The sequence below is a fragment of the Callorhinchus milii genome, unplaced genomic scaffold (assembly GCF_018977255.1).
Source record: "Callorhinchus milii isolate IMCB2004 unplaced genomic scaffold, IMCB_Cmil_1.0 Scaffold9, whole genome shotgun sequence".
Taxonomy (NCBI): Eukaryota; Metazoa; Chordata; class Chondrichthyes; order Chimaeriformes; family Callorhinchidae; genus Callorhinchus; species Callorhinchus milii.
In genome coordinates this window covers 5,207,054-5,233,068 of record NW_024704750.1, presented here as the reverse complement: position 1 = coordinate 5,233,068, position 26,015 = coordinate 5,207,054, and the positions used below count along the sequence as shown (strand labels likewise).

General features: G+C 39.9%; 1 protein-coding gene across 1 annotated transcript; it reads right to left on the bottom strand.

Moving 5' to 3' along the window:
* Window positions 1-8,961: 8,961 nt before the first annotated feature.
* On the bottom strand, window positions 8,962-25,346 carry degs2 (delta(4)-desaturase, sphingolipid 2). The gene is made up of 3 exons (XM_007888330.2): window positions 25,048-25,346; window positions 16,850-17,592; window positions 8,962-11,770 (listed from the first exon to the last, which is right to left on the bottom strand). The coding sequence occupies exons 1-3, from the start codon at window positions 25,127-25,129 to the stop codon at window positions 11,627-11,629; spliced, it is 969 nt and encodes a 322-aa protein (XP_007886521.1). The 5' UTR covers window positions 25,130-25,346; the 3' UTR covers window positions 8,962-11,626.
* Between the last annotated feature and the right edge of the window lie 669 nt (window positions 25,347-26,015).

The following is a 26,015-nucleotide window of genomic DNA, read 5'->3' as shown; positions in this document are numbered from 1 at the left end:
GAACCAAAAGAACACAAACTAAATCCACACAATTTTGCACTGTTTTTTACAACATGAAATAAGATGTTTGAATGCTACAGCTGAGGAATAGTAACAGCCAGCTAGAAACCCAAGCTCATGCTTACAATCCCTTTCACCATTGTTGGTGGTGGGAATCGATTGCTTATCGACATGGCTTTACAAATTGGTTTGCTCATTCACCAAGCCCCTGCATTTTTTTCACAATTACAAAATAGAGCAGTGGGATAAGGGTAAGTCAATTTGTCAATCGTTGGAGGAGTTGGTAATTATAGAGAGGATTAGATAGATGGAGGCAATTACAAAAATCTTAGTGGGAGCTTCAGAGGGTGTTTGCAGCACAAGAGAAAATTTCACTGGAGCAATTGTCAGTTGCACTTGAGATTATTTTAACTGTAATCACTCAATGTATTTTTGTTAAGATACAACAATCATGATTTTAACTATTAAAGTGGAGCCTGATCTGCTGTGTGGAAGGCATGTTTCCAGTGACGTTATGTGCTCGTTAGTGAGAGGGTTGGGACATGGAACATATTTTTCAACTTTCGCTTCAAGTGCAACACAGCTGGATGACAAACACAACACCCCTTCTCTGGGACCTCTGCTCTATTTGCACTCTACAGCAGATCTTGTGACATGGACCTCTAATGAGATTTTTGTTACTGAACTCGCATCAAATGGTTTGTTGCACCTCCTGAATGGAGGAGAATAATCCGAACCTTATCTTTCAGGCTACCCTCAAAACATTTCACATCAGGAACTGCTTTGCGAAACTAAGGCCAGTTGAGTACCAGGAAATCATTTGTATTGATGTTAGCCTGGTTTAAATGCCAACACAGGGAAAGACCATCCTAAGAACAGAGCTTAGAGTCTGGCCTCTAGCATACAGTGACATTTCTCACATAAATATCAATGGCAGGTATATAAAATTCTAGTTTACCAAGGACTACTTTCTATCAACCTACAATTTGTGAAATAACAAAAATGACATACGGGTACACCCAACCATTGTAGTTTGGGTACCATTTGCTGTCATAAAATGACCTACTTTCTTATCAGCCTGGTCTGTGCCTTTAATGGCAGTAAATATTGAGGGTGTTCTGTTGTGTATGGAATAAGATTGTAAATCTGTGCATTACTGCTGTAATGTAAATAAAAATCAAAGGCAATTTTGGATGGGCTGACTTAGTTCATATTTGATTTTTAGGAGACATGGAAATGTGCCCACAATTGCAGTTATGCCCTTGATCCAGGCAAGATCCTGCACTCAGTCAGCATAAACTAAGCCAGGCTAACTAGCAACATCTACTAGACGGAGGGAATACATGCGGGCATTTGAACCAAAACAGCATTTGAAGCACTATCATTCAGTCTATATCTGTCTATGCTCCATCAGCTAATACAATAACAAAGGGTTATTAAGCAAGATGTGAAATACAGTAAAGTCTTGATAACTCATCATTCCAAGGGAAGAAAGCTCGGCGACGAGCTAGGCATAAGTCCTCTGACTAGATATTGTTAAGCAGAATGACAAGTAAAGTGGAGTCCCCAATAACATTTAATGTTGGAAGCGGACGGAATATTGACAGCATTGTGACTTAAGTTGTAGTGATGAGTTAAACCGGAGTCGAGTTATCAGGAGTTTACTGTAGAAGATAACCTATCCATATATAAAAATAGCTCAAATCTTTCTTAATCTTTTAAACGTAATGACATAAAATACTAGAAAGCAGAAGTCAGCACGTGATGCATATCCATTCTGGGAAATAATTTAATGATTTCTGGTCAAATGCAGCGTAATTTGTTTATAATAAATACAAGGCTAGCATGTTGGAAGGGCTACCAGAGGAGTTATCACATTCTGATGTGGCTGAAAGGTACAAGCAGATCTTTTTGAATACAATCACTGTGGTTTGTGGTAACTCTTCCAATACACTTGAATGGGCATTTACCAGTCGAGGTGTCGTGTTATTTGCCAGGTTCTGTAAAGCCACAAGAGGAGACTGAACACAATCTCTGGATTGACACATGAGCATGAAGCCCATCAGCAAGCCAATGCGGAAATGTGGAGAGCAGGAACAGGCACCTTGTGACAGCTGAAAAAATGACTATCCATTAACAGGGGGAAAAGACCTGCAGGTTTACTCAAAGCATTTTAAAAGAGAGCAACAATGGTCTGGTTATATTAATCCTGGCAATGTAACCCAGGGAAGATTGTGGTGGATATTATCTGCCCATTCATGGAGTGTTGGAAAATTTACACTCATTTATCGTAATGATAAAACTGTTAAAAGCCATTTTTCATTGATATGGTGTTGGTACAGAAAATTTATTTCGAACAGGACAGTTTTTTTTACACACATATTGATCACATCTCCCAAATATTAAGAAGAATTAAACTTCACAAAAGTGATCAAGCAGAAAGGTGCCTGTAATTTCTACATCTTTAAAGACACAGTATCGTTTCCCAGAAAATCGCATTAAATTTATTTTTGTTTGTAAATTCTTACCCTCCCTTTCCTCCCCCAAAATTTCTCTCCATCTCAACACCATACTTAAAATAGGCACATGGTGCTTTCCCCAATGACCTTGTGAGCAAAGGCACTATCAGAAGTCATTATAGACCAGAAGGTTACTAGTCTGAATTCTAGTGCATTGACCTCAGTATCTCTTGGCCACAGAGGGGAGTATTTAGCAGATTTCCATTCCTCAGTGAACCAGCAAATAATTGTATTAATGACTGATCCTTCTAAATACACTGGATGTACCAAAAGCATGTGTGTGTGTATATATATATATATATACATGTGCGTATATAATATTCTGGGGGTAACCATGTAAACACTATATGGACCACGGGAATGTAGAAAGCCACACAGAGACACGGCAGGCAATTAGAAAAGAAAACATGAAAAAAAAGTAAGAGTTGACCAGGTTAAGTTTGATAAATTAAAACATTTGGAATATTGCAAAATAACAAAACGTTCAATGAAACTGGATCTGAGCTAATTTACTGTTCTAATCCCTTTGACAATGAAATGATGGGGTTTCTTTCGTTCAATGAATTCTCAGAGAAACCCTTCACATGCATTTTTCTTGTATGTCCTCTGCTCTAGTTTTTAAAGACTTACAAACTGTAGATATTAGCCTGATATTTGGAGCAGGTCTTCCGTTTCGATTTATTTTCTCTCATTGTACAATTATAATTATATACAGTGAAATTCAGCCCAAATGTAACGTCCTGTTGAAATCTAAATATCATTGTGCGTTCTCGGTGGTACAAAAGACAGCATCAGAATTCTTTTAGAGGAAATAGTATTAATGAGGACAATGTGTTTAATTACAATCATGTTTAACTTCACTCTTTCTTTCCTTCATATATCAGGAGCAGATCAGTTGCCTTTTACCAACTTGCACTCCCTCTTAATCCTGGAGTAAGGGCCGATGGAGTCATCGAAGACAAAGTCCCAGAGTACGCAGATCCAGGAGGTGTGCTGAGGTAAGCCATTGTAGTACTCTGGAGCAATCACCTTCACCTAAAAGGAAAGAACAATCAGCCACATCCCTTCAAAAATAGCAACAAATTGCATTTATATAGCGTCTTTCATGTCAGAAGGATATCCCAAAGGCTTTCTTTGAAGTCCAAAACCAGAAAATCTGTAGAAGTCAAAATCCTGCTCATCAAAAATGTGTGATTTGGCAATATTATTTGCGAATAGCGTCATAACTGCAAAGCATGTCCAGCTCTCTCCTTGGGATTGTTTTTGTGCGCATCAAGAGAGGGAGGGAGGCCATTCCTGCAGAAAGCGAGACACTTCATTCTGTCCGCTTTACCTCAAGTGTCAACAGCAGCCACCTAGCCAGCACTACTCCAATGTGGGTCATGCACAGCTGGGCAACAATTAAAGAGGGGAAAAAAATTGCACAAAAGCAACTTTCAACCTCAAATTTCAAGTTTGTTTTCTTTTGTCTCTTTTAAAAGGTAGTTCCCGTCTTAAAACCAGCTGTGTCCAAAAACCTTAGTTGATAATCAAAACAAGTTTTGCATGGTTTACTAGTTAGCTATTAGCTGATGAACGTGGATCCGGAACGAGTGCGCAAGGTTTTTGTTTTCAAACTAAGCACCGATTTGCTTTCTGTTGACCTGAATGCAGTATTACAGTAACATTATTACTATGCCTGGCTGAACATTGTAATAATGCATTTTTCAGCTTTCTCTGGTTTCTAATTTGTCAACTGCTCTGCAAGCCATCAGCCAACCCCCAAAAATAATATACCTGGAGAGCGATCAAAGGCCCAAATTTGTCACGGTTGTAGCCTTGAAACCACGTGATCTTCAAATTTAAGATTGTGCAAAATTTTGGAAGATTCTTAATTTGAGTCTTGCATGGAGGTTTTGTGCCATTTTTAAGCAATGTCCAATCTCAGAAGCAGCAAACCGGTCTAATTTTCCTCTGCCGAACCCAGGGAGCTAAGGCCAAGTTTACCACCACTTCTGTTTGTTGTCCAGGCTGAGGAAAGTTAACTTGGCACTCAAGCCTTTGACTTTCTGATCTCATCACAAAACATAATGTAAACTGTACTTTAATGATAGTTTAAGTGTTAAATATTTATTACGAGCATTATATTCATGATTGGTTTTGATAAATTCAGAACCGAAGGTCACAGGTTTGCTAATCGTGCTGACGTAGCTGATCTCAATTGGGGCAACAATGAGAGCAGGGGAGGGGGTAATGCTGAAATTGCCTTCAGCTCTCTCAGTACTGCTTAGTAACTACTTGGAGTCATTAACCCTGAATTGTAGGTCCATTCTCAAAGTTGATCTTCAAAGAGAGAGGTCTTCTTTTGAAAGCAAGAGAGGGAGGGATGAGGTGGAGGGATTTGGAAAGAATTCTTGGGAATAGGGCAAAGTGCTGAAAGCTAGCCTGTCAATGATGGGGAGGGTCAGTAAGGCCACAGGAGATAAGGTGGGGTAAGGCCACAAAAGCATTTGCAAAGTGGAGCCGAGCCGAGCAGACCAGTGAGAATGGAATAGGTAAAATAGAGGCTGGAGGTGACAATTGCGAAGATGAGGTGAAGTAGTGGCAGAGACGGGCTATGTTGCGGAGATGGAGGAAAGTATATTTGCTTCAAATTGGTTCAGATGAAAAGTGTGAAGGAGAATCGAGAGACAAACAATGAGGTTCCACATAGGCTCAGTGAGTATGTTTTGGCAGGTGACTTGTCAAATCCCATTTTACTAACAAATATTTTTATATAAATAAGCAGCTCTGGCACAAACATAATAATCCTTTCATTTGATATAGCGCTTTTCACGTCTTCTAGACGTCTCAAAGCGCTTGAGACGTCACTGTAATTCACTGTAAAGTGAATTGACTGTATATTTGTGGGCGAATGCGGCAGCCAATTGCGTACAGCAGTGTCCTACAAACAGTCGTAGATTGAAAATGACCAATTTATTATTTTTTTTGTTTTTTTGGAGGGATTATTATTAGGCGTGTGGAGTAAGGAAACTTGCCCAAGGTTTCGCCCTCTGCCTGGAATTGAACTCCGGTCTCTCGCTTGCAAATTGAGTGCTCTAACCACTGAGCGACAGGACTCCACGTGAACACCTGTGTGAACTGAACCACACCTGTTTTTCCTATTCACACAGAATCTAATCGAAGGTTGCCCAACATAAGCGTACACAAACTTTATAGTGAATGTTAAATCCGAAACAACTTTTCTAGCTTTCAATAATACAATATATTTTGTGAAGCGCTTTGCTACGTCTCAATGATGTGATGAGGCGTTCTATCAAATGCAAGGATTATTATCTTTGGTTCTTGTGGTTTTCATGATCTGGTCATTTGCGGAATACTTTCTGTATTAATAATAATCTTGCATTTGATATAGCGCCTTATTTTGTTGTGATGTGTCAAAGCTCTTTAGAATACACTGCAAAGCGTAGTGACTGTATATTTTGTGGGCAAAATATATACAATGATCCATCATGTATCCCTCAAAGTGGATCTGAAAAAAAGATATAGAAATGAAACAACCTCATCCATCACTGCGTGCCTGCTTCCATCCAGTCCATGCAGTTGGAGAGAAGAACTCTGTTGAAGCTCAAAGCTTCCAGGTGCTGTAAAGGCAGCACATCTGTATGATAGTTAGAAATGTTCATGGTCAGCAGCCAGAACTACTTAGATAGTTTAACAATTTTGCAGGTTTAATGAATAACCTGCAATGAGCTGTTAAAACTCACCCTAAATAGGGTAGCAAAAAGAGGAACAGCAAACACAGGTTGTTTTGTTGCAGTCAGATGATGAGAAGGAAGTACAGTCTAACATAGTTTCCAATCATTTCTCAGTGAAGAAACCAGAATGTACACAGTCATGGTTGAAACTGAAGAACCACAACAACACTAGGATCTTCTGGTGGTAACAATGCCGTTTAATATTTTGGAAGTAATCACAACAAACTGGCATTTATATAGTGCCCTTCATGCAGGGTAGCGTACCGGAGCCCTTAACAGTGGCAGAGCTCGACGCTGAATTCGGGAGAGGGAGGAAGTGACCGTAAGCGCGGTCGAAGTGAAGGTCTTCAATCGTGATCTAAAAGAGGGGAAGGACGGGGCAAGCCGAAGGGATAAGGGGAGCTTCCAAAGCTTTGGGGCACAGTAGCTGAAAGTATGGCTGCCGATGGTGGATTGACTGTTTATTTTGTGTCCCCTTCTTAAATGTTTCAGTCCCTCCCTCCCCACAACCACCCCGCCCCCCGCCCCACCCCCACTCTCTCAAGAGAGAATATTTATCCAACAGCACTGAAAGAAACGCTGCACTGAAAACAGGTAAAGAATGCCTGGAGGCATTGAAATGCACCAGGCACAACCACATTCAGCCTAATCTGCATTTCATTAGACACGAGTAGGGTTTGTGCAGTTAGTGAAATGGCCCAAATACCCATTACTTTGGTCATTCATTCCAAACTGCTGGAGCACGTCTACAGTTAAAAGTTAAAAGCATAAACGTTTCCAAAGTGTTTAAGCAGCTCTCTGACCAGTAGTAAAAAATCTTTTGCTGTGTACCAAAAACGCTGTATACTCTCTATTCTAGAAATAGTGGAGTCCTGTAGCTCAGTGGTTAAAGCGCTTGCCTCACAAGAGAGAGACCTGGCTTCGATTCCTGGCAGGGCGAAACCTTGGGCAAGTTTTCTTACTCCACATGTCTGATAATCCCTCAAGAAAAAAAAACAATAATTTGGTCACTCAATCCACGACTGTTTGTGAGACACTGCTGTGCGCAATTGGCTGCCGCGTTTTGCCCACAAATATACAGTCAATTCACTTTACAGTATATTCTGTGAAGCGCTTTGAGACATCTAGAAGACATGAAAAGTGCTATATCAAATGCAAGGATTATTATTATTAAATCCACCATTACCAGGTTGTAATCGCATCTTTAACCCAAACTATAGAACCATAGACATTTACGGCATAAAAGAAGGCCATGTGGCTCATCGTGTCTGTGTCAGCTCCCTCAAGAGCAATCATTTCAGTCCCACTTACCTGCCCCTTCCCCATACCTCTGTAGCTGTCTCTTTTTAAGGTATTTGTCCAGATTTCTCTTCCATATGAAGCATCAAGCAGAGATCAAGGCCTCCTGGGACTATCTTTTTTTCCCCCCCATTTACCTGCACTTCAAGATCGAGAAAACAATACACACATTTCACAAGTAACCTGTGCACAAACAGTTTTTATTTGAAACCATTTCTACTCACAGGAAAACAATTCATGACAAAAAGATCACAGTGAATGGGAAGTTGTTTCCCCAAAGTTGCTGTGATACAACAGCAATTGAAACCAAAATCCACTTAAATCTTGAGCAAAATCATTTATAATATGAGTGCTTTTACACTGAAAACAAAAGGATCCCAAAAGCACATATTTATTCAACAGAAAATATACTTTTATTTTCCTCCCTGTCCTTAACCTTCAGAAAAGGGTTCTCCTCAAATGCTCCTTCAGTGAAAAGAATAGAAATCTTTTGACACAACTTTCACGACTGATGACAAGGATGAAAACACTCCACTCGGCTACCTGGCTGACACTTAGAATCCATAGAAAGGCAAAGTGGTACTAAGACTCAAACCAGGCTACGTCATGGTGGAGTCACCAGACAGGGGGAAGTTAATAGCCTCTCCTCTGTGGAAAGGCACAGAACCAAAAGAACACAAACTAAATCCACACAATTTTGCACTGTTTTTTACAACATGAAATAAGATGTTTGAATGCTACAGCTGAGGAATAGTAACAGCCAGCTAGAAACCCAAGCTCATGCTTACAATCCCTTTCACCATTGTTGGTGGTGGGAATCGATTGCTTATCGACATGGCTTTACAAATTGGTTTGCTCATTCACCAAGCCCCTGCATTTTTTTCACAATTACAAAATAGAGCAGTGGGATAAGGGTAAGTCAATTTGTCAATCGTTGGAGGAGTTGGTAATTATAGAGAGGATTAGATAGATGGAGGCAATTACAAAAATCTTAGTGGGAGCTTCAGAGGGTGTTTGCAGCACAAGAGAAAATTTCACTGGAGCAATTGTCAGTTGCACTTGAGATTATTTTAACTGTAATCACTCAATGTATTTTTGTTAAGATACAACAATCATGATTTTAACTATTAAAGTGGAGCCTGATCTGCTGTGTGGAAGGCATGTTTCCAGTGACGTTATGTGCTCGTTAGTGAGAGGGTTGGGACATGGAACATATTTTTCAACTTTCGCTTCAAGTGCAACACAGCTGGATGACAAACACAACACCCCTTCTCTGGGACCTCTGCTCTATTTGCACTCTACAGCAGATCTTGTGACATGGACCTCTAATGAGATTTTTGTTACTGAACTCGCATCAAATGGTTTGTTGCACCTCCTGAATGGAGGAGAATAATCCGAACCTTATCTTTCAGGCTACCCTCAAAACATTTCACATCAGGAACTGCTTTGCGAAACTAAGGCCAGTTGAGTACCAGGAAATCATTTGTATTGATGTTAGCCTGGTTTAAATGCCAACACAGGGAAAGACCATCCTAAGAACAGAGCTTAGAGTCTGGCCTCTAGCATACAGTGACATTTCTCACATAAATATCAATGGCAGGTATATAAAATTCTAGTTTACCAAGGACTACTTTCTATCAACCTACAATTTGTGAAATAACAAAAATGACATACGGGTACACCCAACCATTGTAGTTTGGGTACCATTTGCTGTCATAAAATGACCTACTTTCTTATCAGCCTGGTCTGTGCCTTTAATGGCAGTAAATATTGAGGGTGTTCTGTTGTGTATGGAATAAGATTGTAAATCTGTGCATTACTGCTGTAATGTAAATAAAAATCAAAGGCAATTTTGGATGGGCTGACTTAGTTCATATTTGATTTTTAGGAGACATGGAAATGTGCCCACAATTGCAGTTATGCCCTTGATCCAGGCAAGATCCTGCACTCAGTCAGCATAAACTAAGCCAGGCTAACTAGCAACATCTACTAGACGGAGGGAATACATGCGGGCATTTGAACCAAAACAGCATTTGAAGCACTATCATTCAGTCTATATCTGTCTATGCTCCATCAGCTAATACAATAACAAAGGGTTATTAAGCAAGATGTGAAATACAGTAAAGTCTTGATAACTCATCATTCCAAGGGAAGAAAGCTCGGCGACGAGCTAGGCATAAGTCCTCTGACTAGATATTGTTAAGCAGAATGACAAGTAAAGTGGAGTCCCCAATAACATTTAATGTTGGAAGCGGACGGAATATTGACAGCATTGTGACTTAAGTTGTAGTGATGAGTTAAACCGGAGTCGAGTTATCAGGAGTTTACTGTAGAAGATAACCTATCCATATATAAAAATAGCTCAAATCTTTCTTAATCTTTTAAACGTAATGACATAAAATACTAGAAAGCAGAAGTCAGCACGTGATGCATATCCATTCTGGGAAATAATTTAATGATTTCTGGTCAAATGCAGCGTAATTTGTTTATAATAAATACAAGGCTAGCATGTTGGAAGGGCTACCAGAGGAGTTATCACATTCTGATGTGGCTGAAAGGTACAAGCAGATCTTTTTGAATACAATCACTGTGGTTTGTGGTAACTCTTCCAATACACTTGAATGGGCATTTACCAGTCGAGGTGTCGTGTTATTTGCCAGGTTCTGTAAAGCCACAAGAGGAGACTGAACACAATCTCTGGATTGACACATGAGCATGAAGCCCATCAGCAAGCCAATGCGGAAATGTGGAGAGCAGGAACAGGCACCTTGTGACAGCTGAAAAAATGACTATCCATTAACAGGGGGAAAAGACCTGCAGGTTTACTCAAAGCATTTTAAAAGAGAGCAACAATGGTCTGGTTATATTAATCCTGGCAATGTAACCCAGGGAAGATTGTGGTGGATATTATCTGCCCATTCATGGAGTGTTGGAAAATTTACACTCATTTATCGTAATGATAAAACTGTTAAAAGCCATTTTTCATTGATATGGTGTTGGTACAGAAAATTTATTTCGAACAGGACAGTTTTTTTTACACACATATTGATCACATCTCCCAAATATTAAGAAGAATTAAACTTCACAAAAGTGATCAAGCAGAAAGGTGCCTGTAATTTCTACATCTTTAAAGACACAGTATCGTTTCCCAGAAAATCGCATTAAATTTATTTTTGTTTGTAAATTCTTACCCTCCCTTTCCTCCCCCAAAATTTCTCTCCATCTCAACACCATACTTAAAATAGGCACATGGTGCTTTCCCCAATGACCTTGTGAGCAAAGGCACTATCAGAAGTCATTATAGACCAGAAGGTTACTAGTCTGAATTCTAGTGCATTGACCTCAGTATCTCTTGGCCACAGAGGGGAGTATTTAGCAGATTTCCATGCCTCAGTGAACCAGCAAATAATTGTATTAATGACTGATCCTTCTAAATACACTGGATGTACCAAAAGCATGTGTGTGTGTATATATATATATATACATGTGCGTATATAATATTCTGGGGGTAACCATGTAAACACTATATGGACCACGGGAATGTAGAAAGCCACACAGAGACACGGCAGGCAATTAGAAAAGAAAACATGAAAAAAAAGTAAGAGTTGACCAGGTTAAGTTTGATAAATTAAAACATTTGGAATATTGCAAAATAACAAAACGTTCAATGAAACTGAATCTGAGCTAATTTACTGTTCTAATCCCTTTGACAATGAAATGATGGGGTTTCTTTCGTTCAATGAATTCTCAGAGAAACCCTTCACATGCATTTTTCTTGTATGTCCTCTGCTCTAGTTTTTAAAGACTTACAAACTGTAGATATTAGCCTGATATTTGGAGCAGGTCTTCCGTTTCGATTTATTTTCTCTCATTGTACAATTATAATTATATACAGTGAAATTCAGCCCAAATGTAACGTCCTGTTGAAATCTAAATATCATTGTGCGTTCTCGGTGGTACAAAAGACAGCATCAGAATTCTTTTAGAGGAAATAGTATTAATGAGGACAATGTGTTTAATTACAATCATGTTTAACTTCACTCTTTCTTTCCTTCATATATCAGGAGCAGATCAGTTGCCTTTTACCAACTTGCACTCCCTCTTAATCCTGGAGTAAGGGCCGATGGAGTCATCGAAGACAAAGTCCCAGAGTACGCAGATCCAGGAGGTGTGCTGAGGTAAGCCATTGTAGTACTCTGGAGCAATCACCTTCACCTAAAAGGAAAGAACAATCAGCCACATCCCTTCAAAAATAGCAACAAATTGCATTTATATAGCGTCTTTCATGTCAGAAGGATATCCCAAAGGCTTTCTTTGAAGTCCAAAACCAGAAAATCTGTAGAAGTCAAAATCCTGCTCATCAAAAATGTGTGATTTGGCAATATTATTTGCGAATAGCGTCATAACTGCAAAGCATGTCCAGCTCTCTCCTTGGGATTGTTTTTGTGCGCATCAAGAGAGGGAGGGAGGCCATTCCTGCAGAAAGCGAGACACTTCATTCTGTCCGCTTTACCTCAAGTGTCAACAGCAGCCACCTAGCCAGCACTACTCCAATGTGGGTCATGCACAGCTGGGCAACAATTAAAGAGGGGAAAAAAATTGCACAAAAGCAACTTTCAACCTCAAATTTCAAGTTTGTTTTCTTTTGTCTCTTTTAAAAGGTAGTTCCCGTCTTAAAACCAGCTGTGTCCAAAAACCTTAGTTGATAATCAAAACAAGTTTTGCATGGTTTACTAGTTAGCTATTAGCTGATGAACGTGGATCCGGAACGAGTGCGCAAGGTTTTTGTTTTCAAACTAAGCACCGATTTGCTTTCTGTTGACCTGAATGCAGTATTACAGTAACATTATTACTATGCCTGGCTGAACATTGTAATAATGCATTTTTCAGCTTTCTCTGGTTTCTAATTTGTCAACTGCTCTGCAAGCCATCAGCCAACCCCCAAAAATAATATACCTGGAGAGCGATCAAAGGCCCAAATTTGTCACGGTTGTAGCCTTGAAACCACGTGATCTTCAATTTTAAGATTGTGCAAAATTTTGGAAGATTCTTAATTTGAGTCTTGCATGGAGTTTTGTGCCATTTTTAAGCAATGTCCAATCTCAGAAGCAGCAAACCGGTCTAATTTTCCTCTGCCGAACCCAGGGAGCTAAGGCCAAGTTTACCACCACTTCTGTTTGTTGTCCAGGCTGAGGAAAGTTAACTTGGCACTCAAGCCTTTGACTTTCTGATCTCATCACAAAACATAATGTAAACTGTACTTTAATGATAGTTTAAGTGTTAAATATTTATTACGAGCATTATATTCATGATTGGTTTTGATAAATTCAGAACCGAAGGTCACAGGTTTGCTAATCGTGCTGACGTAGCTGATCTCAATTGGGGCAACAATGAGAGCAGGGGAGGGGGTAATGCTGAAATTGCCTTCAGCTCTCTCAGTACTGCTTAGTAACTACTTGGAGTCATTAACCCTGAATTGTAGGTCCATTCTCAAAGTTGATCTTCAAAGAGAGAGGTCTTCTTTTGAAAGCAAGAGAGGGAGGGATGAGGTGGAGGGATTTGGAAAGAATTCTTGGGAATAGGGCAAAGTGCTGAAAGCTAGCCTGTCAATGATGGGGAGGGTCAGTAAGGCCACAGGAGATAAGGTGGGGTAAGGCCACAAAAGCATTTGCAAAGTGGAGCCGAGCCGAGCAGACCAGTGAGAATGGAATAGGTAAAATAGAGGCTGGAGGTGACAATTGCGAAGATGAGGTGAAGTAGTGGCAGAGACGGGCTATGTTGCGGAGATGGAGGAAAGTATATTTGCTTCAAATTGGTTCAGATGAAAAGTGTGAAGGAGAATCGAGAGACAAACAATGAGGTTCCACATAGGCTCAGTGAGTATGTTTTGGCAGGTGACTTGTCAAATCCCATTTTACTAACAAATATTTTTATATAAATAAGCAGCTCTGGCACAAACATAATAATCCTTTCATTTGATATAGCGCTTTTCACGTCTTCTAGACGTCTCAAAGCGCTTGAGACGTCACTGTAATTCACTGTAAAGTGAATTGACTGTATATTTGTGGGCGAATGCGGCAGCCAATTGCGTACAGCAGTGTCCTACAAACAGTCGTAGATTGAAAATGACCAATTTATTATTTTTTTTGTTTTTTTGGAGGGATTATTATTAGGCGTGTGGAGTAAGGAAACTTGCCCAAGGTTTCGCCCTCTGCCTGGAATTGAACTCCGGTCTCTCGCTTGCAAATTGAGTGCTCTAACCACTGAGCGACAGGACTCCACGTGAACACCTGTGTGAACTGAACCACACCTGTTTTTCCTATTCACACAGAATCTAATCGAAGGTTGCCCAACATAAGCGTACACAAACTTTATAGTGAATGTTAAATCCGAAACAACTTTTCTAGCTTTCAATAATACAATATATTTTGTGAAGCGCTTTGCTACGTCTCAATGATGTGATGAGGCGTTCTATCAAATGCAAGGATTATTATCTTTGGTTCTTGTGGTTTTCATGATCTGGTCATTTGCGGAATACTTTCTGTATTAATAATAATCTTGCATTTGATATAGCGCCTTATTTTGTTGTGATGTGTCAAAGCTCTTTAGAATACACTGCAAAGCGTAGTGACTGTATATTTTGTGGGCAAAATATATACAATGATCCATCATGTATCCCTCAAAGTGGATCTGAAAAAAAGATATAGAAATGAAACAACCTCATCCATCACTGCGTGCCTGCTTCCATCCAGTCCATGCAGTTGGAGAGAAGAACTCTGTTGAAGCTCAAAGCTTCCAGGTGCTGTAAAGGCAGCACATCTGTATGATAGTTAGAAATGTTCATGGTCAGCAGCCAGAACTACTTAGATAGTTTAACAATTTTGCAGGTTTAATGAATAACCTGCAATGAGCTGTTAAAACTCACCCTAAATAGGGTAGCAAAAAGAGGAACAGCAAACACAGGTTGTTTTGTTGCAGTCAGATGATGAGAAGGAAGTACAGTCTAACATAGTTTCCAATCATTTCTCAGTGAAGAAACCAGAATGTACACAGTCATGGTTGAAACTGAAGAACCACAACAACACTAGGATCTTCTGGTGGTAACAATGCCGTTTAATATTTTGGAAGTAATCACAACAAACTGGCATTTATATAGTGCCCTTCATGCAGGGTAGCGTACCGGAGCCCTTAACAGTGGCAGAGCTCGACGCTGAATTCGGGAGAGGGAGGAAGTGACCGTAAGCGCGGTCGAAGTGAAGGGTCTTCAATCGTGATCTAAAAGAGGGGAAGGACGGGGCAAGCCGAAGGGATAAGGGGAGCTTCCAAAGCTTTGGGGCACAGTAGCTGAAAGTATGGCTGCCGATGGTGGATTGACTGTTTATTTTGTGTCCCCTTCTTAAATGTTTCAGTCCCTCCCTCCCCACCAACCACCCCGCCCCCCCGCCCCACCCCCACTCTCTCAAGAGAGAATATTTATCCAACAGCACTGAAAGAAACGCTGCACTGAAAACAGGTAAAGAATGCCTGGAGGCATTGAAATGCACCAGGCACAACCACATTCAGCCTAATCTGCATTTCATTAGACACGAGTAGGGTTTGTGCAGTTAGTGAAATGGCCCAAATACCCATTACTTTGGTCATTCATTCCAAACTGCTGGAGCACGTCTACAGTTAAAAGTTAAAAGCATAAACGTTTCCAAAGTGTTTAAGCAGCTCTCTGACCAGTAGTAAAAAATCTTTTGCTGTGTACCAAAAACGCTGTATACTCTCTATTCTAGAAATAGTGGAGTCCTGTAGCTCAGTGGTTAAAGCGCTTGCCTCACAAGAGAGAGACCTGGCTTCGATTCCTGGCAGGGCGAAACCTTGGGCAAGTTTTCTTACTCCACATGTCTGATAATCCCTCAAGAAAAAAAAACAATAATTTGGTCACTCAATCCACGACTGTTTGTGAGACACTGCTGTGCGCAATTGGCTGCCGCGTTTTGCCCACAAATATACAGTCAATTCACTTTACAGTATATTCTGTGAAGCGCTTTGAGACATCTAGAAGACATGAAAAGTGCTATATCAAATGCAAGGATTATTATTATTAAATCCACCATTACCAGGTTGTAATCGCATCTTTAACCCAAACTATAGAACCATAGACATTTACGGCATAAAAGAAGGCCATGTGGCTCATCGTGTCTGTGTCAGCTCCCTCAAGAGCAATCATTTCAGTCCCACTTACCTGCCCCTTCCCCATACCTCTGTAGCTGTCTCTTTTTAAGGTATTTGTCCAGATTTCTCTTCCATATGAATTCTCCTTACTTCCCTATTAACTCGTTGCTAACGATTTTAAATGTTACTCAGTTACTGACTCACTGACCAGTGGAAATAATCTCTCCTTTATTTACACATCGGCTATTTCCTCCAGGCATATCATTAAACCACTGCAAAAAACATCACGCACAGTGGCAATTTAGTTACTTATCCAGCGTGATTTTATTTTCACCCACTTAGTGAAACTGGTGGACGTGAGAAAGGAAGTGCTAACATTTTTATATTAAAAAAATATCACTTGCAACAGCTTGCAGTTTTGGAACAGTTTTAATTATGAGCCATATCATTTAATTGCATCGCAGTGAGGATGTTGCTGCTCAGTGCTGCTGAACTGTTTTGATAAGTTTACTGGTTTTGTCCTGTAAGTGACTTCAAGGTTGTCCACCTGTCACATGTTGATTGGTAGGTGCTGTCTGGTTAGATGCCATGCAACTCAGCTGTACAATTTCAATTGTCTCAAACACAACAAGTACTATATTAAGTAGCTGAGCAGCAGCAGTTATTAAGAATTATTAAATTGCTGCCAATACTGTGTGTGTGTAAATATTTTATATATACCCTGCGTGAGGGGTGCTATTGTAAATGCAAGTTGTTGTGAGAGTTGCATAAAACAACAATAGTTGATATCATTAAAATTGTAAATAGTGTCAAAATATTTATGAAGTAATTTAAAAAGAAAATTAAAATATTGCACTTGCTAGATGATAATACTTCAACTAGATTCAGCGACTGCACCTTGCAGTTTGTTACTGTAGCTGGTGATTAAGGTAATTCCAATAAGCATACATTTGTTCAGAATGTGTAGCATAGAATTTTAAAATATTACAATTTTAAAAAAAAGTAGTTTCAATTTAGGTTTTCTGTAATACAGTAATATTCCAAGAATTACTTCTGTGAAGTTGCAGAGTGGGTTTGTCATTGTAAAACTGCAAGTCCCACACTGCAAGGCTTCTCAAAATCAGGGGTACATACCAAAGGGAGTTTGCTGCCAGGAATGCTGGGGAAATCATGGTGCTCCATGTGGTATCCCACATTGAAGGTTATCCAGTTGAGAGCTCCATAGTATGAGTAGGTTTCATGTCCTTTCAGGAACATGTAGTGTTCAGCAATGAAGTGTCCAGAGATTGGATGCAAACCCATACCTAAGAGCGAGCCTGCCAGCAGGTAAATGATCGGTTTCAAACCCCAGAAGTAGTAGATAAGAAAATTATATGCAAACTGCACCAAAGCATTTAATATTTCCAACTTCGTAATGGATTTTGGGTTCACATAAAGAGGCCTGAGAGCATAAAAGAGTGGTTGGAGAATGAGCCAAATCAGTTTGCGAAATGGAGTGGAGAAGAACCATCCTTCAAACTTAGTAGGAATGTCCACATCTAGGCCGTCTCCTCCGAGGTATCGATGATGATCTATATGGTATTTTTTGAATGATGCTGAATAAGGCATCGCAATGGGGAGATTAGCAAACATAGCAAATAATCTATTCCACTTTGCTTGCTTGTTGCCGAATGCAACATTGTGAGAAATATCATGAATTGCTAGTGTCAATGAGTGGTTAATGGCACCTCCAAAAGCATACGCCCAGAATATAATCCACTTCCAGGACAAATCCTTCACGAGGAAACAGGTGATAGATTGCGTAAGGACCATTCCAGATACAATCCATTTTAGGTTTGGGTCTGGCCCCATTAGTGACTTGATCTCTGGATACTTAGCTGTGGGGAAAGAAATTTTTGTTAATAGTTAAAATTTTGAAAGTATCATGTAATGCAAACATACTGTTAGGGAAATAGTCATGAGGTCATAAGCATATGCTAAGCTTCAAGAATACCGCCTTCCCATATCATTGTGATCAATTGTGTAGAGGGAGCCACCCTTATTGCATTTGCTTCTAAGAAACTTGAACAACTTGAAATAATGTAGGCAACAGGCACATGTACTGAGAAAGGTTTAGTCTCTGAAGCCAATTCAAATTTTGTATATTAAACACTGACAATTTAAAAATGCAAAACTATTCAACATTTAAATGTGAATGTTATAAAGGTTCGGAATATTGATTGTATCCTCTCAAAGGAAGTCAACTTTGACCTCCTTTGACAAAAGAAGGGCCACACCTCAGTCAGAACAGCATTCAGCTCTCCTAGTTAGTGATTAGTAACCAGAGCAACACAAAAGCCATTTTATATTCATAAAACCCTGATGTCATGTGAATTATTGGATTGCTCTGTTGACACAATTAGATGTTTGAGTGTATTAAACACAGTTGTTTCAAATAAAAAGCATCATTAGCCCAAACTGTAAGGTTGACATTTTTTTTCAATTCAGATCAGATGATGCAAGGTAAAACCTTTCTGGCTACAGTTTTTCACAATAAACCCACAGCAGTTCAGAGGGTAATCTTGTGTAACCATTATCACAAATCAAGGATAGAAAACAAGACTAGCTTGTACTACCGCGTATGTATAGAAAAATTCACATGAAATGGAAGAATTGGTATTACACAGGTAGCATGTGTCAGGATTTGACGATTTTCATCTTATCTTTGGGTTCAAATTATGGCTGTAAGTTTCCTGAAGAGCCATTTTTTCCATGTAGGACGTTTGATTACATGAATTTAATTATTCATACAGAGATAAAATCATTAATCTCTGTATGTCATACACTGGATTATATTGTTTTTCCATCACTTTGGATATTTAGCCAGTTTAGTTTCTCCCATTGATGCTAATCACCAGCATTAAACTAAGTACTGTATAATACCAATGAAATCCATAGTACTGTACTTAAAAAAAAGTACTCCTACATACTCGGCATAAGAATTATATTAAGACCGAGGCTCTCCTGATTGGCTCCCATCAGCGCCTCCTCACCTAAGGCGTTGACAGTATCACCAACCATGGTTGCATGCTCAACCTTGCTAAGCCAGACCGGAACCTTAGGATCTTAGGCCCTCAACTATCCTTTCTACCCCACATTCATGCCATGACCCGCTCTGCGTTCCCCCACCTCCGACACTGGCTCAAACCGCGGGCCGCCGAAACCCTCATACACGCCTTCATTACTTTGAGGTTCGACTACTCACTGCTTGTCGGCCTCCCCAACTCCTCCCTCCACAGGCTGCAGATCATCCAGAACTCTGCAGCCCGTGTCCTCTCCCGCACCAGGCTCCACGACCCTATCACCTCCATCTTTGCCCAACTCCACTGGCTTCCCATCACACAGAGGATACAGTTCAAGATCCTGGTCCTCACCTTTAAAGCCCTCCATGGTCTTGCTCCCCCCTACCTCTCCGACCTCCTAACCCCCTTACCATCCTGTTCGCTCTCTCCGCGCAGTGGGCTTTGGCCTACTTCACGTCCCCCGCCTTGCTCGCCCCACTATAGGGGGCGGGCCTTCCACCACTCTGCACTCACGCTCTTGAGCTTCATCCTGCAGTCCCTCCATCGCCCCCTCCCTTGCCACCTTCAAGACTCAACTCAAGACCCTCTTCTTCGATCGTGCTTTCAATCTCCCTGCTTCCCCACCTGCCCTCCTCCCTCCTCCATCCTGACCCTCAGCTTAGGTCCAAAACTCTGTCTGTCCAGCAACTTGGGACATCCTCCTGACGTGAAAGGCAATATATAAATGTAATTTTGTTGTCATTGTTACTTTCGTTCCATTATTGCTACAATCACACTATGGTAGTAAGAAACTCTGAACGCCATTCTATGACATACAGCTCACTGCATAACTGAAGACTGAAAATTTTAAATCTAAAGCTAATGACATTTCAGAAATGGAACTATTCCAGTATTTGAGGATACGAAACCTGGCAGCACAATAGTAGTAACTTAGGAATTAAAGCACAGTAAATTGATTCAGCAAATAAATTCATTGGCACACCTGCTAAATCATTTCACTTCTAGGTTGTAATAGGGAATTAAAACCATATTTATGTAATTCTCTAATGTAGTACGATGGTATTTCACTATATAGAGAAGTGAAGTTGTGTGTATCGTGTAGTCTGCAGAGAGAGATGCAATGCAGCGTCAGGGGAAACAATGTAAAACAGGTTGAACTATGACTGTAACAGGCTCAAGAGGATACACCAATATGTTTAGCTTTTCATCTCCAAAACTCTCTCCTCCATCAAAGCAACCTCAAGGTAGGATAATAGAACACAGACGTTTCAGAAAATAAACACTATTTTACTTCCTTTTACATGTTGTTACCTTCAGTTGAAATTAACATTCTAATCTACGAAATCTGAATTTATCCAATCACCAATTTATGACGATCAGAGGGAAGCTACACAATCTCTCTGGGGTTGAACGATTCCGTAATCCAATACCTGGGCCAGCCAGATTTACCACTTCTCCTGGTACAGTTGATGATTGAATTACTTGCTTGGAAGGACGAGACATAATGGAATGTAACCCTGGCTCTGATAACCCAATGATCTAATGGGCGAACGCATGTTCTCCAGGCAATCTGATTCTTTTACCCAAAGGAAAGTCTATGCAATCAGTTCAGGAACTATCCTGACCTCAATGGTCAATCTCGATACCCACCCATTTGCATGTTATCTGTAGATCACAAATAAAATTGGGCCATAAAGTTGGGGTTATAGCCCAGTAGGTTTATTTTATAGGTATCCTGATTTTTAATAACTCCAATCATCTGGGTCTGGACTCTTGCTCAACTGTGTTAACCTAATAGCAAGATTATTTCTGCTAGCAAGATTTAAGCATCCATATCTTGTTTACGTTGCCAAGAACCAGTAAATCCATCTGCTCCAAACAAACAGTATAGTCATTAGAAGGGAAGGTATCAGGTGGAAGCCAACATTTCCCCACAAGGAATACAGGTATATGCCTTCTTGTACATCAGTTAGAAACAGTATACACAGTAGTATGGAAACAGGGACCTAACCTGTCCTGCTAGTTAGAGTACAGTATATGGTTCAAGCAGTCATGGCAAATGGAGAAGAAACACAGGGGAAGAAAGAGGTCCATGCCATCAGATGGCGGCAACATTCTTTAAAAAGAAAGCATTTATTTATGCTTGTGTCGAGAAATTCTATTAAAACTCCTGCCCAAGATAATATATTCAAAGTTGATTGGCACAAAGAAAAAATATTTGTTAAAACCAAGGTGCAGGGCCATTTAGGATGTTGCCTGGTTAGAAAGGTATTGAAACATCTCAAGGTGCTTTACAGCATTTTTAGCGTGAGGTTTAGTGACTGTATTTGTACGTGCACATAGTAGCCGATCTGTGCACAGCAATTATTGTACAGCATTTTCCACACCAGAATCATACCAGCTCTGTGAATGTGAGGGAACTACCAATTTAGTACCTAATTAAGGAAAATTTTATGCTGTAAACCCTCCAGGGTTCTTACAACCCAATCCACAGAGGACACTCAGTGTGAGGTGAAAGGCCAGGAGTCAGGAATTGGAAGGATGTGGAATGGGATAGATTCACTTGAGAGGGATGTAAAAGCAAAAGAATTTAATGTTAAAAAAATTCAGAGCTCCAAGTGCATTGCCTCATGGTTTTACATCTGGGCACATATTTATTGCTGAAATGCGATTAGGTAATGTTCTGCCCTTCCCCATCACAATTAGAGGGATTCAGATAATTCTGCTATGCAGGTGGTTCCAGAAAATGCCTAACCCAAGTGCACCCTTCACTTAACACAAAGCAGTGTGTTAGAGGATGGTCAAGCACAATAATAAGAGTCACATCAAAGGCCAAAGTATATGGTAATAAAAACAATGATCTTTAAATTTGGTTGTACAGTTTGAAAACAATCGAGGATTATCAAGAGTTCCATGTTTCAGAAATAAACAACAGCCAGTCAGGGCTCACCCATAATGTCGCTCTTCTTAAGACCATATAAAACGTGTGTATTATCATCCCACCCAAAAGCTTATTATGGAAACAATATGTACACAGTAGAGGTTTTACGCAACCTGCTGTGAAATTTGTACTTCCACATGGGTTTGGGTGGATTGTGGACTACAGCTCTTTTGTTCCTCTAAGGTGTGGACTACAGCTCTTTTGTTCCTCTAAGGTGTGTACTCCACCGGTTAAATAAACAGCTTCAAACTTTTATGATGTTTGAATTAAATGAGAATTCTTTAATGTTATTTGATTAACGTACATATAAATATACCGTATATACCATGTGCTAGGTGATGTTTTCGCCAAGGTCTCACTGCTGATGACTCAGTAGCACATAATCACATCCTTTCATTCAACTAAATTCTACATCTTTTTTTAAAATCACCCTTGCATTAAGTATTAACACAGAACGTATTCTTGTAATATAAAACAGTGGAGCACCAGTTCTTTTTGGTTATATTTAATGAAAATACGTAGTTATTGCTGAACTGATGGGAACAACAGCCTTGTTATTGCAACAGTCCTTCAAAAATTTAAATAATTGTTTATTTTGAACGCTTAAAATAACCCTTGCCATAATGGATTAAACACTGCACCTGTAAAATAATAATAATTAATAGGATATGATTTTAAAAATGTGAAGCCTCAAATATTTAATAGCTGCTAAAAGCCATGGTTGACTTTCTGGGAATATCATATAATGGATACTTAATAATTCATTACTCTAGATGATTAGATATTCTCATAATTTGGCTTCAATAGTTACTCGAGTTACATGAAGTTTATTCAAAAGCAGTCGTGGGCAGCCACCTAACCAATACTGTATTATCTAATTCTTTCTATTCATATCTAAGTGATAGTAGTAGCATAGAATTGTTAACTTCAAATTAGTTTTTGCATTTTATATAACAACATTGGGAGACAAAGGGAAGTGAGAAATGACCTTTCAAATGCAGGACTATAGGTTTTGAGAACACCTCTGACAGATGCAGATATCTACTCAACAAAGCCTCCTGGTGTAAACTGTGGATTTCTTACACACAAATCTATTTGAATTGTAGTCTTTCAAATTGTGTAAGAAACCCCCCCCCAAGAAAGAGGGGAGATAGGAGCATTTTTTTTACGCAGCAAGTTGTTATGATCTGGAATGCACTGCCTAAAAGTGTCTTGGAAACAGATTCAATAATAGCTTTCGCAAGGGAATTGGATGTACTTGAAAAGCAAAAAAATTGAAAGGCTATGGGGAAAGAGTGAGGGAATAGGATTAGTTGGATAGATCTTTCAAAGAGCCAGCACAGCCACAATGGGCTGATTGGCCTTTTTCTGTGCTGTAAGCTTCTATGAAAGTACAATTAACCAAGGCATTTAAGTTGTTTTACTACTGGGAATGTTTGAGGAGTAAAGATTATCGCTCCTATTATACAATGTCATCATTTTAAATAAGGTGATAGGTGCATCTTAAATAGGCATCTTCGGTAGTTTAACACCATCACCACTGTCTGTACACTTGACTGCCCTTGAACAGGTCAACAGAAATTATAGGGACCTCTCCCAATAGAACACGAATTTTGCACTTGTATTTGGGGATCTTAATCCGCCCAATTGCAAAGAAAAATCCATCAATTTGCAGAACACTCACTGAAGCCAAATTAACCTCCAAGTGTTAAACCTCCATGGGGTTTCATCTGTGTTTTGTTGCATTTGATATTGAATTACATGACATTCTATATGTCTGGGATTATATTAGATGCCATAGTAATCCAATAAATACCAGTTTTTTGAATCGAAACAAAGCCAAAACCTTCTGCCTTTAGTAGCCTTGGTGCACATACGCTAGAAACGAGTAAACAACCCCCTCACTAGACTGGTTTTATTACAAGCAGTAAATTCGCATCTTTGGACTTATTTACAACATAAATCAATGCCACATTCCTACTGCGCGTAGGAAGGGGACCTGGGGAAATGGACATTATGTGAACTTCTGTCTCCCCCTCACTGTGGTTTTAATATCTGTCGAAGTGTATATTAAAAAAGAAGTCGCAAACTAAAAGTTTTGATAGAACGATCGTTCCGGGGATTCTTATTCCAATGCAGAAATCTGAGTGGTCCTGAAAAGGTTAAAATTGCACCTGTGCTATTCAGGTTCCAGTTGAAATATAATCACCAACTGATACTTATGCTCATGCATAGCCAGGTATCACACCCAGGTGGGAATCCTCCCACCCTTGATTTGCAAAATCCTCTTTTTTATATAATGGATTAAACGGGTGACTACCTTTCTCTGTTGAAAAAAACACAAATGCAGTTCCACCCCTCGTCTCACCTCACCCACAAATCCCAACAGCACGTCATGGGTCAGAATGGTCCGCGAACAGAGTTTAAACGTCTCGAGATTTCTATTAAACCGACTTTTAATTCCCAATAGCCTTGGAATCAATATATTTTGCATATCAGTCGCTGAAACCAGCTAATTTAGAAACACATATGAGATTGTTAAATGCTCCAGAGAGTTTGTGGATGAATTGTGATTGCAGACTGAAATAAAAACATTTATTTGCCAATCCTGTTCTACAAGTTTGCTCGAGTTATCCTCAACAATGACAGACCGAGCCCACACCTTCCCATGTCGATTTCTCAATGTTTGCTATTTCCCTAAGTATGCAATGCAAATACAGAATTCAGTAATTGTCATTACTCGGTGGTATTTACTCATTCATTCATTCGATAAAACGCTGCAGGACATTTGGGGGGAAAATTTGGTGTAACTTTAAATTAGTTCTTGACTTGGTACAAATACTGATTGAACTAAAGAGAAAGGATTATTTTTGGAAGCAGTTGACAAATTTCTACACAGTCACTACAACTGACAGTGAATCCTGTAAAGCGCTCTATTAAATGTAAGAGTTATTTTTCAAGAATAAATCAGTGGTAGATATATTAGTCTTTGTATACAGTCTCTTGTATATTGTGTGGAAGAAGAAATATATTTGCTCTCTGTGAAACGCGGAGACCAGATTTCAGACTTTGAGACAGGAGGTATAAAATGGTCCAAATTATTTGCCATTACAAACACCTTCTTCCCGATGTCAATATCACAGGTGGGGATTTTGAGGGAGAAACATATCTATTTAAGCAACTTGTACATTTTTTTAAAAAAAAGTTCATAACATATACTTGTCGAAATATGACTTCGGTGTATTAACTACAGTGATATCGATAAGCCAAACACTGTATAAACCAGTAACTTTCATGGGCTTTACTTTTTTTAAAAAAATCGTACGTACCCAACATTTCTTTCCTTCTCTGGGTATGAGGTTGATCCGTATAAACCCATTCAAAATCATCTCTTCTAGGCTTGAGCCCCATGATGTTTAACACTGAGCTACTTTTTTTTTGTGTGTGTGTGTGTTTGAGAGACTGTGTTGCTGCTAAGCCCTCCTGTGACTTTTTGAAAGCATTTGCAGTGCTGCTCCCTTAATTTAAAGAGGCGAAGAAATCATGCAAAGAGGGGGGCGTGCTCCAGGAAATAAAATTAAGATTAAACTGGGCAAGGTCCAAATGAATTCACAAGAGCAAGCTCAACCTACAACAGCAGAATTATTAAAAGCATTTTTTAATTTTATTTTATTTTCAATGAGAGATACACACGATAGGAAGGAGAGATACTTTGCTGGGCAAATGAGGACATTGCAAAGCATATTTGTGTATTTACTTATTAGCAAGCCCACAATGCGAAAGAAACTGAGAAAGGTATTCATTTGGTTTCTTAAAACGTTCGCGCAGCAAACAGCAAGGATTTATAGGGGGGTGCGAACCACAGCACATATACACGATACGGGTCTACAGGAGGGAGTCGGGGGAGGGGGGGGGGGAGAGAGAAGGAAAAGATGCACTGGGAGGGGTTGGGGGAGATCTACAGGAGGGATGGGGGAGAAGATATAGGGAAGGGGAGACGTACAGCAAACAGCAAGGATTTATAGGGGGGTGCGAACCACAGCACATATACACGATACAGGTGTACAGGAGGGAGTCGGGGGGGTGGGGGGGGGAGAGAAGGAAAAGATGCACTGGGAGGGGTTGGGGGAGATCTACAGGAGGGATGGGGGAGAAGATATAGGGAAGGGGAGACGTATTTATTTGGTTTCTTAAAACGCTCGCACAGCAAACAGCAAGGATACGGGTGGGGGGGGGGGATTGCACTGCACATACGCAGGATGGAGAGGGAGAAGATATGCGGAAGGGAGTGGGTGAT